Source organism: Mus pahari, chromosome 20, assembly GCF_900095145.1.
Source record: "Mus pahari chromosome 20, PAHARI_EIJ_v1.1, whole genome shotgun sequence".
NCBI classification, from domain to species: Eukaryota; Metazoa; Chordata; class Mammalia; order Rodentia; family Muridae; genus Mus; species Mus pahari.
This window is the reverse complement of record NC_034609.1, coordinates 48,902,697-48,915,149: the sequence shown is the minus strand read 5'-3', so window position 1 is coordinate 48,915,149 and position 12,453 is coordinate 48,902,697. Positions and strand designations below refer to the sequence as shown.

The 12,453-nt window shown below is 47.3% G+C and overlaps 1 protein-coding gene across 3 annotated transcripts in view; it reads left to right on the top strand.

Moving 5' to 3' along the window:
- The window catches only part of Pcnx2 (pecanex 2), a 144,075-nt gene that overhangs the window by 55,681 nt on the left and 75,941 nt on the right, over positions 1-12,453 (top strand). For all 3 annotated transcript variants that reach the window (XM_021220388.1, XM_029532669.1, XM_029532670.1), the window contains exons 16-17: positions 6,097-6,206; positions 7,671-7,767. In XM_021220388.1, the coding sequence (XP_021076047.1) occupies positions 6,097-6,206; positions 7,671-7,767 (207 nt within the window). The remainder of the gene's footprint in view (positions 1-6,096; positions 6,207-7,670; positions 7,768-12,453) is intronic.

Sequence of the window (12,453 nt, the reverse complement as noted above, 5' to 3'; positions counted from 1 at the left end):
GCTTCCACTGTGTCTCTTCCTTCTTTAGACTCCCACGGCCCTTTTAAAAGGTTCGTCTAAAGAGGACAAACCTTTCAAACTGCACATTAGTCTAGATCAGCTATTCAATTGGAGACACTCACACATCTACAGAATCTTCCTTCTCTGCCCCTGCTGCCCACATTCCCAAGGAGGAAGCTGCTCAGAACCTTCAAACCTCAGGAATGCCCTGTCTGAATGTGTGAGTGTGTATGTAGGCATGAGTGTGTGCTTGAGTGTGTTTGTGTGTACACAAGTGAGAGTATGGGTGGGTATGTGGGTGACTATGTGTGAGAGTGTGTGTGACTGCGTGTGGGATTGAGTATGTGAAAGTGTGTGTGAGTGTATATGTGAGAGTGAGTGTATGTGTGAGAGTGAGTGTGAGTGAGTATAGGGGTGGGTGAGTGTGTGAGTATTGTGAGAGTGTGTGTGAGTATGTGTATGTATGGGTGAGTGTGAAAGTGTGTGAGTGATAAAGTGTGTATGAGTGTATGGGTGAGTATGGGGTGTGTGAGAGTGTGTGTTTGAGAGAGTGTGTATGTGTGGGTGAGTGTGTGAAAGTGTGTGAGTATGAGAGAGTGTGTGTGAGTGTATGGGTGAGTGTGTGGGGTGTGTGAGAGTGTGTTTGAGTGAGAGAGTGTGTTTGAGTGTGAGAGTATGTGTACACAAGTGAGAGTGTGTGAATGTGTGTATGGGTGGGTGAGTGTGTATGAGTATGAGTGTAAGGGTGAGTTTGTGGGTGGGTGTGGGTGTGTACATGAGTGTATATGTGTGTGTCAGAGTGTGGGTGTGCAGGTGAGTATGTGAGTATATGTGTATGTGACTGAGTGTGAGTGTGTGTTTGAGGATGTGTGGTTCTGTGCATTTGCACTGATATAGTTATCCATGTAGGTAGGATTGAATAATTGAGGTATATCACCCACCTTATTATACAACCATCTCATTTTTTCTTAAACATCTACCCCTAAAAGTAAAATATCACTCTGACTCATAAATGTATGGTATTTTCCACCAAATGAAACACACTGTAAAATAAGTGTCTCCTCAGGTTTAGAGATGGATAGATGTCTTGCCACCTTTGTTAATACACCCATTGTTTTGTCTACTGGGCAAATATTGAATGTCTGATGTGCTTTGAACACAGTGGGAGGAACTGGCACCCCAGCCAGGAATCAGGAGCTGCCCTGAGAAACAGTGGGACCTCAGAGCCTGTGCCCATGACACAGTTCAAGGGCATGGTGAGACCTGGCGCCCGACCCTCTCTCTGGAGTCTCACTGCATTGGTTTCTCTTTAGATGAGCTTCAGAAAAGGACTTATGTCAGAGTCCACGAGGTGTGGATCTCAGAAACACCCATTTGATGGGGTATGAGAAACTTATTTCTTCAAACAGAACACATTTAAATCTGATCTGAAAAGCCCAGTGGTGAGACTTGGACCAGTTTGTATTCCGTTCATTCGCAGGCTCTTAGCCAGCCTGCCCATAAATTCCATCTTAAGAGCTGCCCCGAGTTTCTTGGGAGACAATGCTGAAACCACCCCTTTTTAGAGTGCTTTTGTGTGAGCTGAAGTGCCTGCACGCTCTCATCTAAGCCCCCCCCCCAGCCCCAGCACACGTGAAACACAGCAGGACTGTCAGGCTATTAGACAGTTTTATTCCTGCCTCATAAAAATACTTCAAAACCGGAGGGAGCTTTATGAAACCGGCTCTCATCAATCCATACTCTCTCCAATTTAGGGGCCCATGAGACACATCACAAGGCAATTACGGGTGTTCGTTTTGAAGCAAACAATTCTGTGGCGGATGCTTCATTATCCGTGAGTGATAGATGGGCTAAAGCCCTAATGTCCTGGGGGGTGGAGAGAAGGCTTAGCCGTTAAGAACACCTGCTGCTCATCCAGGGGACCCTAATTCCATTTCCAGCATCATGCAGGGTGACTCCCTACATGTAACTCTATCTCTATGTCCTCTTCTGGCCTAGGCAGGCACAGAACACACCTAGTACACACACACACACACACACACACACACACACACACACACACACCAGATCTTTAAAGAATCAAATAAATCCTGACCTCTCTTTCTGAAACTGGCATGGATTTGTGAGCCTGTGTGTATTTCTGGCTGTGAGTATAATATATGTAAATTCTTCTCCTTTCTTATTTTTTTTTTTAAGTCAGGGTCTCATGCTGGCCCCAAATTCATGATGGGGCTCCTGCCTCCACCTCTATGAGCTGAGATTTAAGTGTGAGACCCCGGCTTATATAAATAAATTCAAGACTGTTTCACAATGGCCAAGTATAAAAGTGTATTTTAGCACCTGTCCCACCTCCTGGAGATGTCATGGAGCTCCCCCCCCCCCGACCCCAGCCTCAGTTTCTCCTTTAGGAGCAGAGCATGTGGCGTCTGAGCTCACGGACAAGTGCCTTGCACAGAGCCCAGGGTGGGCAGCTTCAAAGTCCTTCTCAGGCCTCTTGAGTTCTTTTTCTGAAAATGTCAACATCATACCTTCTTTGTTTCCCCAAAGGTCAAAGGCCTTCTCCCGCTTCCCTCTGGTCTTTTTTAATGGCTTCTCTGATGTGACACATGTGGCTTCTTGGAGCCTATGGCTCCCTTGATGCTCTGTGGTTGCAGACCCCTCCCCCACCCCAAGCCTCAGCACCATCCTTCTTTAATGAAGACTGGAGAATGTGCTCATGTCCACCATGCAATGCGCTTGGCACACATCACAGGTTCTGGGGACCTAGCAGTGACCTAGATGCTGAGCGCACTGACCGGAGCCTTCTTACCTTGTGCTCTTCCTGCATCCTTATATGACAAGCATCCAGAGGGGCTAAGTCCCGCTCAGCTCCGAGACCCCTTAACAACTCTAGAATGGGCTTGCCTGAAGCTGGCAGAACTGGGGGAATGTTGGCTCTCTGCGCACGAAGGAACAATTCCTGCTGGTGGCCAAGCAGCCTTCCCATCCTTGCTTTCCTGAGAAACGAGTGTGCACATGTGTGTCTACTCGTGTGTGCCCGTCACACACCAAGTTAAGCATGTGCGGAGAGAAGAGCGCTCCAGGAGTGAGTTCCATGAGACCTGTAGTCTGCCTTTCGCTGTCAGTAGGCACTGGGAACATCTGCAGGGCTTTTCCTAGGGAACTGAGCAGTGGCTAAAGTTAGGCCTTGAGACACACAAGCTCACACCTGAACTGGGGACGCCTAGATACTGCCCGAGGGGGCTGATCAATGACAACATGGGGCTGATAATACATACCCAGTGTGAGTCGGCTGAAGGCGGCTGGCACCTAGTATCTGGGAACTCAGAACAGACAGTGACATAATCCGATAGTTAAGCATTTCTGGCAAAATGCCACATTTGTGTGGCCTTAGGTAAACATAACCTTGAGGTCAGAGGTGAGTGTCTTCACCAGCCTGTCCGCGCATTCTCGCTGGCCCTGCCCCCTTTCCTGCTTGCCCCCAAGAGAACGCTGACACCCCATCCCCTCTGCCAAGCTGACTTTCTCAAGGGCGTGAGATTCCTTTCCCACAGTCTGGATGCACCTAGTAATAACCAGCACCTACGGCGGGCTTGGTATAAGCTGCCGACTGACCGATGTTTATCACAGTTCTTCGGGTATGATTCTAACAAACCCACAGCGAGACTTCTTACAAGTGCACCCAAGTTTTTCACTTGGATGTTCCTGAGAGTAACAGGCCAGCAGAGGAGGATTTGGTTTGCTTGTTTGTTTGTTGTTTGTTTTTTTGTTTGTTTGTTTGTTGTTCTTTAACAGACAAAATCAGAGTCCAGGTTTCCAACCACCATCTGTGCCACTAAAGGACAGTCATCTCTGTATTCATATATACCTAAATCAGGCTGTCCTACTGTCACTTCTGTCTCTGTGACAAAATACACTGATCAAAAGCTGATTAGGCAATAAAAGGTTTATCTGGCTGACAAGCCAGGGTATGATCCATTATGGTGGAGAAGTCAAGGTGTCACAGCCACAGTCGGGAGCAGAAAGAATGAACATAAACATCCAGGTCTCTGCTTGCATGTTACTCAGTTGCTTTCCTCACTTTCATGTGGTCCAGGCCCACCAGCTTAGGGAATGGTGCTACCCGGCGTGGGCTAATTTCCAGACCAGTTACCAATCAAGATAATTCCCTACAGACATGTTCACAGATCAGTCTATTGTAGATCATTCATTAGTAAGACTCTCTTCCTGGGTGATTCTAGGTTCCACCAGGTTGATAGTTGAAACTAACCAGCAATACCACTTCGCCAGCATGTTCCCTCACTAATGTTAGCAACCGGCAGGCCACACGGCTTCTTTCTGCCGGCTGATCTCACTCACAGGTCTCTCGGCCCGCCAACTCTCCAGCACCCACCCTTTCCCCAGCAACACTCCACACACTCCATGGTCAGCCATCACAACACCCAATTCCCTGGTAGAATTAAAACACTTTATTTTTTATTTTTATTTATTTTTTTAATTAAAACTCTTAAAGCTTAGAGTTACCCGATCAGATTTATGTATCATTAAAATCACAATTTAAAAGATGCCAATACAATAATTTCAGAGCCAATTGATAATGATAAAAGCTTTATTCCAATTATTCTAACCTTATGATATCATAACTGTGGCTGGTTCAAGCCACTCTGGTTCACATCCACCTCCACTCTTCTTCCTCCTCCCCTGAGACTCTCTGTTTCTGCCCACCCTTAGCTCCGCCTCCCTTTTCCCTGTCCAATCACAGGCCTTTTGCTGCCCTAATGTGATTGGACGGGAAAATCCTGCACCACTCCTCTATCATCTGGTCTGAATTCTAAGGTGTATGTGAGGGGTGGTGATCAGTTGCTGGGACTCACTGCAATGTTCCTATTCATGCTTATTAAATGGTTTTATGGCAGGGCCTTAAACAAGATACCGGGAATAGCTGGAGTGGGATGTGATACCCGCCTTGGATGAGCCTGGCAGAGGGTAGAGTAGACACTAATCAAATAGATATATGTATGGATAAATGGCTATATATCATTTAATGATGGGCTCTTTTGAGGTATGCAGTATCTGAGATCACGGTCAGACACGGCCTCTTAGTGAGATCTAGAAACATAGTATAAACAAGACACATGAGGAAGGCAGCGTTGTGGGATTACAACAAAGCTGAAGAAATCCCTGTTACTCAGTGTTGTACTAACTTTCCCTGGGGAGATGCGGGCAAATGTCTGTTCACTGCAGATAAGACCAACCATGGATGGAAGGAGCGAGTTCCCCCAAGTCTAGTTTGTGTGAACCAAAGAGTTTATTTGGCTTACTTACAGGAGAACGGTGGAGCACCATACAGCAGCATCATAGAGGATTCCCATCCTGGCATGGATGATGGTTTCTCAATCGAGGCTGCAGTCATCCTTCTGTGTTCTGTATTCACACAGCATCTTCTGAAATCATGCGCAGCTGGGATGGAATTCCATATGTCTGGGAGGATAGTATAGGGAGGCGTGGCTGATCTCAGGCGAGGGTCTAATGATCCTCCTCACTCTCTCCTATAAGGGGGCTCTGCCAGGTTCCCCCTTGTTGAGGGTCTCCTGAATCCTTTCAGGCAATCGTAACTTCTCTGAGTAGACTGACAGTGGCTTGTAGGAAAGTAACAGTGTCGGTTGCTAGAGTGCTTGCCTTGTGGGCACAAAGCCCCAAGGTTCCAACCTCATACTTCACACTACCGAGTGTGGTGGTGCTTGCCTGGAATCTCAACAGTCAGAGACAGAAGTGGGAGGATCAGAAGTCCATCTCACCATGAGTTCAAGGCCAGCCTGTACCTCAGGAGACCCTGTTTCAAAAACCAAAACCAAACCACAAGGTCAGTAGTGACAACAACTAATGACATTGTGACTGTCATAATTCCCCGGTGCTGCTCATACAGGTGGCAGCACACACCACACATTCATCCCAGTGGAGTACTGTGGCCCTTGCTCAGTGCTTGCCTTTTGTGGTTTGTCACCAAAGGCTCTAAGTGCAGTGTGCGTGAAGGCCACTCTGTGATGCAGGTGAGTCGCAGCCACACTTCTCAAGCCACCTGCTGTCTCTCTGCAGGAACCCTGGAGCACACAGCACATCCCGGCACTGTTCTCGGCCTTCTGCGGCCTCCTGGTCGCCCTGTCCTACCATCTGAGCCGGCAGAGCAGTGATCCTTCCGTGCTCCTGTGAGTAGCTGTCCTGTATTCCCTGTGTATATAAACACACGTCCACATGTCTGTGGGTGTTGAGGTCAGAGTCAACCTTGGATGTCATCTCTCTGGTGTGGTTCACCATTTTCTTTTGAGACACGAGTCTCAGACTGGCCTGGAGCTTGCCAGTTAGGCTATGCTGACCAGCGAGACTCGGGGCTCCACCTCTCTGGCACTGGAATTATAAATGTATGCTACCACACTCCAGATTTTTACCTGAGTTCTGGAGGTCTCCAGTTCCCATGGTTTTTTTCTCTCCCACGCTATGGGTGCACTTCCTGCTGCTCACGGAAGCGGACATGACCGTATGGTGCTGTCTGCTCTTTGATGTTTACTTTAAGCAAACATCAAAGGGGTGGAGAAATGCAGGGCAAAAATGAAGTGACTGACACTCAAGGGCAAACTTCCAGCCAGATTCTGCCTTTGAGCTCTGTGTTTGCACTGAAGGTCCCAGGTAGCCGGGTACCCCAGCCCTGGCTGTACTGTAGGAAAAGCCATCATCACAATGGCCTCGCTGGATGCACGGAGTCCCCACTGTTGTCTTCCTTACTCTGGAGGTCACCCTGTGGAGAGCAGACCCACATCCTTGAAAGGGAGCTTTGTTTTACTTTATTTCTTCTTGTACAGCCTCATGTGTGTGCCCCCACGCACATAAGTAATAACAACCGAATGAATTCGAAATTAAAACCTCCTTATGTTCTCCTGAGTGTGTCCTGAACCTTACAGTGAGGTTTGTGTCAAGTCCTTAAATGATTGTAAGAAAGTATAGATCTGTATATGGGGGGCTAGAAATCCTTTGAACAATGTCAAGGTGAGTATCAGATATTGATAACAGCATGTCCTGTAATCTGACCGAATTTATATAACCTTTTAACTTAAGATAATTCTGTGGGAGTTACAGATGCCGAAATTAGACACCTTAGGGTGAACGCATAGACAAATAGGGAAACAGAAAGCTGAGCATGATTTTTAGTGTCACACGTGTGCCTGGATGGCTACCTTCTGCTGGTAATGTTGGTGAGGCTGTAGCTCAGAGCAAACGGGGGATCCCCTGATGCTGACACAGTACTGAGACCCTTAGGGTGCCTGACCACTTCTGTCAGGATAAAATTTAAGAATTGAAACATGGGTCAGTGAGAGTGCTCGGCTGGGAATTGGCTTGGGCAGGCTGAGTATGATTCACAGAACTCACGTAAGGGTGGAAGGGGAGACTGGCTCCACTGAGTCTCCCTCAGAGTCCCATGTGTGTGCCCACCCCCCCACACACATACACAATAGTAATCACAACCACATGAATTTAAAATTAAAACATGATCTCCTGAGCGTGTTCTGGTTTTGCAGTGGGCTCGGTTTTGCTCCTTGTGGGTGTGAGACCTAAGGATGGCGTGGCCTGAGACACGTAGTCTATGAACAACAACCTGTGTGTTTTTCCACTCTTAGGTCCTTCATTCAGTGCAAATTTCTTCCTAAATGTTTACATCAGAACCTGGAAGAGTCGGCTACAGACCCTCTCCCTCAGAGGATGAAGGATTCAGTGGTAAGACCTCAGCATGGAAAGACCGCCTGTCACAGTGGACCTTGCTTGTCGGCAGGGATGAGGTTGCTAGGATACAGTGAGCTAGCTGGGTCTGGAAAGGCAGGAGGAGGTCCCTGGGTCCAATCCAAACTTACCTCCCAGGACACCTGAGCTGCCTGTCCTGGCCCAATCTGTAGATTATCTCCAAGGTAGATGCTGTCCTGCAGACCAGCTCTGGTCAGTGGTGGCAGTCTGCCTGCGTATCATCATGAGGTACATTCATCAATTCTGTTCATCACTGGTAACAAACAGCAGATCAGGTCTGTCTAAATAAAGTCTCATTTCAGAGACGCACAGTAGGACTACCTTCTTGACATCTCCTGCACAGTTCTTCTGCCAGCTCAGGCACATTGAGCTCAGAGCACACTTTGCTGGATGCTTGGATTCAAGCTTGGTATCAGCACAGCCCTTGCTAAATGCCCCTGGGCTTTGAACGTTTTAGCATCTGTAGTTGCAGAGAGGAGCAACTAACTATCTTGACCAGAATGGACAGGGGATACAAAAGAAGGAAGAGAGTAGCCATTCTGTTTCCTGTGCATCAGGAGAATGGCTCTGAGGACTTGCAGGTGTCCTTAAAGCAGATGTGGCCTCTTTGGTATTGACTACCATTAACATTTTGTAAAATGTTAGCTGCTGGCTATGCTAGCCTGTTGATACTGCTGTACTGAGAGTGGAGCTGGCCGAAGCCACAGTTCATGCTCTTCTGTCTGTTTTATGAAGGACAGACAAAAGCAAAAAGGAGATGCAGCCAGTGGTCCCTTGATGCAAATTACCTGCAGCCAGGACTGTGTCTTATTTATCCTTGCCGCCATGGAGAGAGGCTGGGACACACAGCAAGTGTTCAGTACATCCTGTTGAATTTAGGTGATGTAATTGTTGTGTGCCATTTCAGGAGAGTGTAAGGGAGTTGTAGCCCAAAGGATTTCAGGTTCAGGCCTGTGTGCTAAAGCTAACACAGTTTGACTTTTTTTTAGCTTTTTGAGGGCTCATTTGTTTGATAATTGGTGCAGAAGGGTCCAGCCTACAGTGGGCAGCACCTTTCACTGGGCAGGTAGGCCTGGCCTATAAAAGCTCGCTAGCTAAGCATGAGACCTGTTCAGCTCAGGTCCCAGAGGTAGTGACATTAAGGGACTGAAGAAAGGAGATACAAGCATACATGCAATGAAGCTGGGATCAGGTGGCTCTGTAATGCCACTACTGCAACCTGGAAGCTCAGTGTATAGTTACGTACAGCGTGGCAGGCTAGGGAGCTAGTCTCAGCAGGAGAGCTCTGCACATGAGAAGTCTTAGTCTGTAATCCTCAGGATACAGGAAGCCACAGTTGCTAGTATCTGTACACACTGATCAATCCTTCCTAAACACGGATACTCAAGGCTTCTGAGGAAAGCGTTGGCCGTTCCTCTTGATCCTGGCCCCAAATGGGTAATGGCTTTTATAATTTTCAATGGGTCAGTTGTCCTCAGAGTCATTGACATGGCTGTGCACATGTCAAAATACACATTCTCTCTATTGTTTATCTGCTCTGGGCTTCCCCCACTCCCTACATGAGCCAAAACACAGTGTTCCTTGATGGCTTCTGCTTTGGGTCTCTGCCTTGACTTCCCTCGAGGATAGACAGTGAGCTGGAAGTGTAAGCAGATACCCCCGCCCCCACCCCATCTCCAAGTGGCTTGGTTCAAGTGTTGAGCATAGTGACGAAAAGGAAATCGGGGTGGTGTCTGAGGATGCCTGAGTGTGCAGCAGCGGGTGGGGTAAGGACACCTCAGTGTGAGGCAGGGTCGCCCAAGAGCAGAAAGACAGAGAAGACACTGCTGGAGTGTGAAGCTAGGCACTCAAAATGAAGGAAGACACTGGCCTTCCAAGCAGCGTGGGTAGCCTACCTGCGAATGTGGGACAAGGGGCCTCGGACAGGACTTGTCCCCCACCCCCCAATAGAGTCCTGCGAGAATCTAAGTCTCCTGAGTCCTCCTTGATGTCGTGACTAATGGAGATCTGTCACCACTATCTCATTTACTCCAGTAAAAACCGACCTAGCAAGCACAGGGCGGTACACGTGATGATAAACTTGCCTGACGGACCCCGATAGCATGCCGAGTGCGGTCAGAGGACCAGAATTAGTTCAATCAGATGATACGAGTTACCTGTCGCTTCCTTTGCTCTTCGTGGTCTTTTAAGAAAATCGTTTATACATTTATTATCGGGCAGAGGAGAGTGGGCGCATAGGCCACAGTGTGCCCATGGCGGTCAGAGGACAGCTTTGTGGAGTCAGCTATAGCCGCCCACCTTCACATGGATTCTATGGACTGAGTTCGGGTCATCGGGCTTGCCTGGAAGACACCTCTTCCCACTGAGTTATCACTGCCCCACCCCCACTCCCTTTCATGCTCTCGTATAAGCTTTGTCCGTTGGAAAATCATGACGCATTAGGTGGGTTGTCTGTGCTTATCTCTCTGAGGAGTCCCTGTCTAACCATATTATTTCCGAGGGATTATGAGATCTGCTTTCATAAGCTAGCTTACCCAACCAACCTTTGCTGCAAGTTAAAAAAACAGAAACAAAAAACCTGCCTTGGTCTCTGATTGCGTTTCTCCCTGCCCCTCTGTTCCTGTTTGCTCTATCGGCCTCTCTTTTGGAAGAGAATCTCCAAGGACCTTCATTAGATAGTGGTTTTGGCTTGACTCATTTGGCCAGCTCTGGGTCCTGGGCATGGGCGTTTTAACCAGAACACTTACTTATATTTTCCAAGACTGTCCATTGAGACACACTGCTGGAGAAAGGAAAGGTCAATGGGCTGGTGAGTTTCTGTAGGAGCAAGATGGGATAGGTCGTGCACACAGACCTCACCCTCAAAACTTACCCTGTAAGTAATGAAGATTAGACTTGGTCCTCACGCTTTGTGATGTCCTCTGTCCCCGTGCCTTGTGCACACGTCCCTCCCCATGCTCATTCTCAACGGTCAAGTTTACAGTTACTTACATTGTATTCAGTTAGTACAGACCAACACATTATTTTTCAAAAACCTCTTATTACTATGAATAAAATTCAGACAACTTCCAAACTTCGTTACAGCATCTACGTTTTTCAGATTCCCTCTCTGGCTAAGTCTTTAGGCTACACAGTGTTGCAATCGCTTCTTATGCTTCTTTCATGGGAGAGGCGTGAAGTTCTGCCAAAATGCCTCAGTACGGCTGGGGAGGTGGCTCAGAGGTGCAAGGATGAACACCTGAGTTTGATCCCCAGAACCCATGTGTAGAAACTGGGTGTGAGGTGTGCATTTGTAATCCCAGCCCCATGCACAATCTGGGGAGATGGAGACAGGCTGGTCCCTGGGGCTTGCTAGACAGCCAGTGTAACTTACTTGGTAAGCTTCAAATCAGTGAGTGACTCTGTGTCAAAAAAACCCAGAATGAGTGGCTGAGGAGAAATGATTCCTGATGAGGTTGACATCGAGCTTCTGCCTACACACACACACACACACACACACACACGCACAGAGGCACACATCCAAACATACAGACACATATACATATAAACACATATGCACATGTACACACACATACATACATACCTCCCCCACACACAATGCCACAATAAATCTTAAAATGCTTAATACACTGAATGTATCTTTTTATTAAACATGCATGAATTTGCCATTAAAGTGGGAGGAAATTATCACCATGGATTATCCTGGTATAAAGCCTGAAAGAAGGCCAAATGTAGCTAATATGCCCTGTATGGGAACACACAGAAAATCTTATTAAAGTCAACTGTGACTGCTAGAAGGATCCACAAATGCCAGCAGAGAAAAGAAAATGTAGGATGCAGGGGGCATATCAACATCCCAAAATAACTGTAAACAGCAAAGCTAGAGCCCAGCCCAGCTCACAACAGAGGGAAAGAAGGATGTGACCACCGGCTGAAGGCGCCCAGATGTGACAGGGAGGTAAAAGGAGAAGGCCTGTCAAGATGACTGTAAATGAAGCCCCCTTTACAGGGGTGGGTAGCTGTGGGTGGGAAGACCGAGGTTTACAAACTGCCGAACATTTCACAATATTTTTTATGCTTAATGCAGTTCAAAACATTCCCAACGGAATCGAATTCACAGCTTTGGCAAATGATCTCAAGGTCTATTTAGAAAAACAGCAGCCTGTAGTTTAAGGAAGACTTGAAAGAGAGAGATGAGAAAAGTGAGATTATTGCTTTGAGATTTAAGAGTCTATTAAAAAAAAAAACAAACAGCTGAATCATGAGAAAAGAGAGAGAGAGAGAAAGACCCTTCCAAGATCAGGGTGGGATTATCAGATCTGAGGAAGGCAGGAAGGACTCGGCAGTCATGAGAATACACCGTGTGAAAATTGAGTGTCACAATCAAGAGTCGATTATTCAGTGTGTGGCGTCCAGCAGTGGGAGGGAGAAAGAGTTTTATGTGCTAACCCTTCTCTAGACACACCAGGCTGTGTCACAAAGGGATTAGAGAGTTTCGGGAAGACACGAGAGTGGGTTGGCAAAGAGGAGGAAGTCCACCCTGCACCGGGGCAGATAAGCTATCCAAACAGACTTGCTTATTAAAAGCAAAACGATTTGAATCAAATGTGCCTCCACTGTTATAAACAATAGATGACTAAGGATGAATGTGGACAGCTAAGG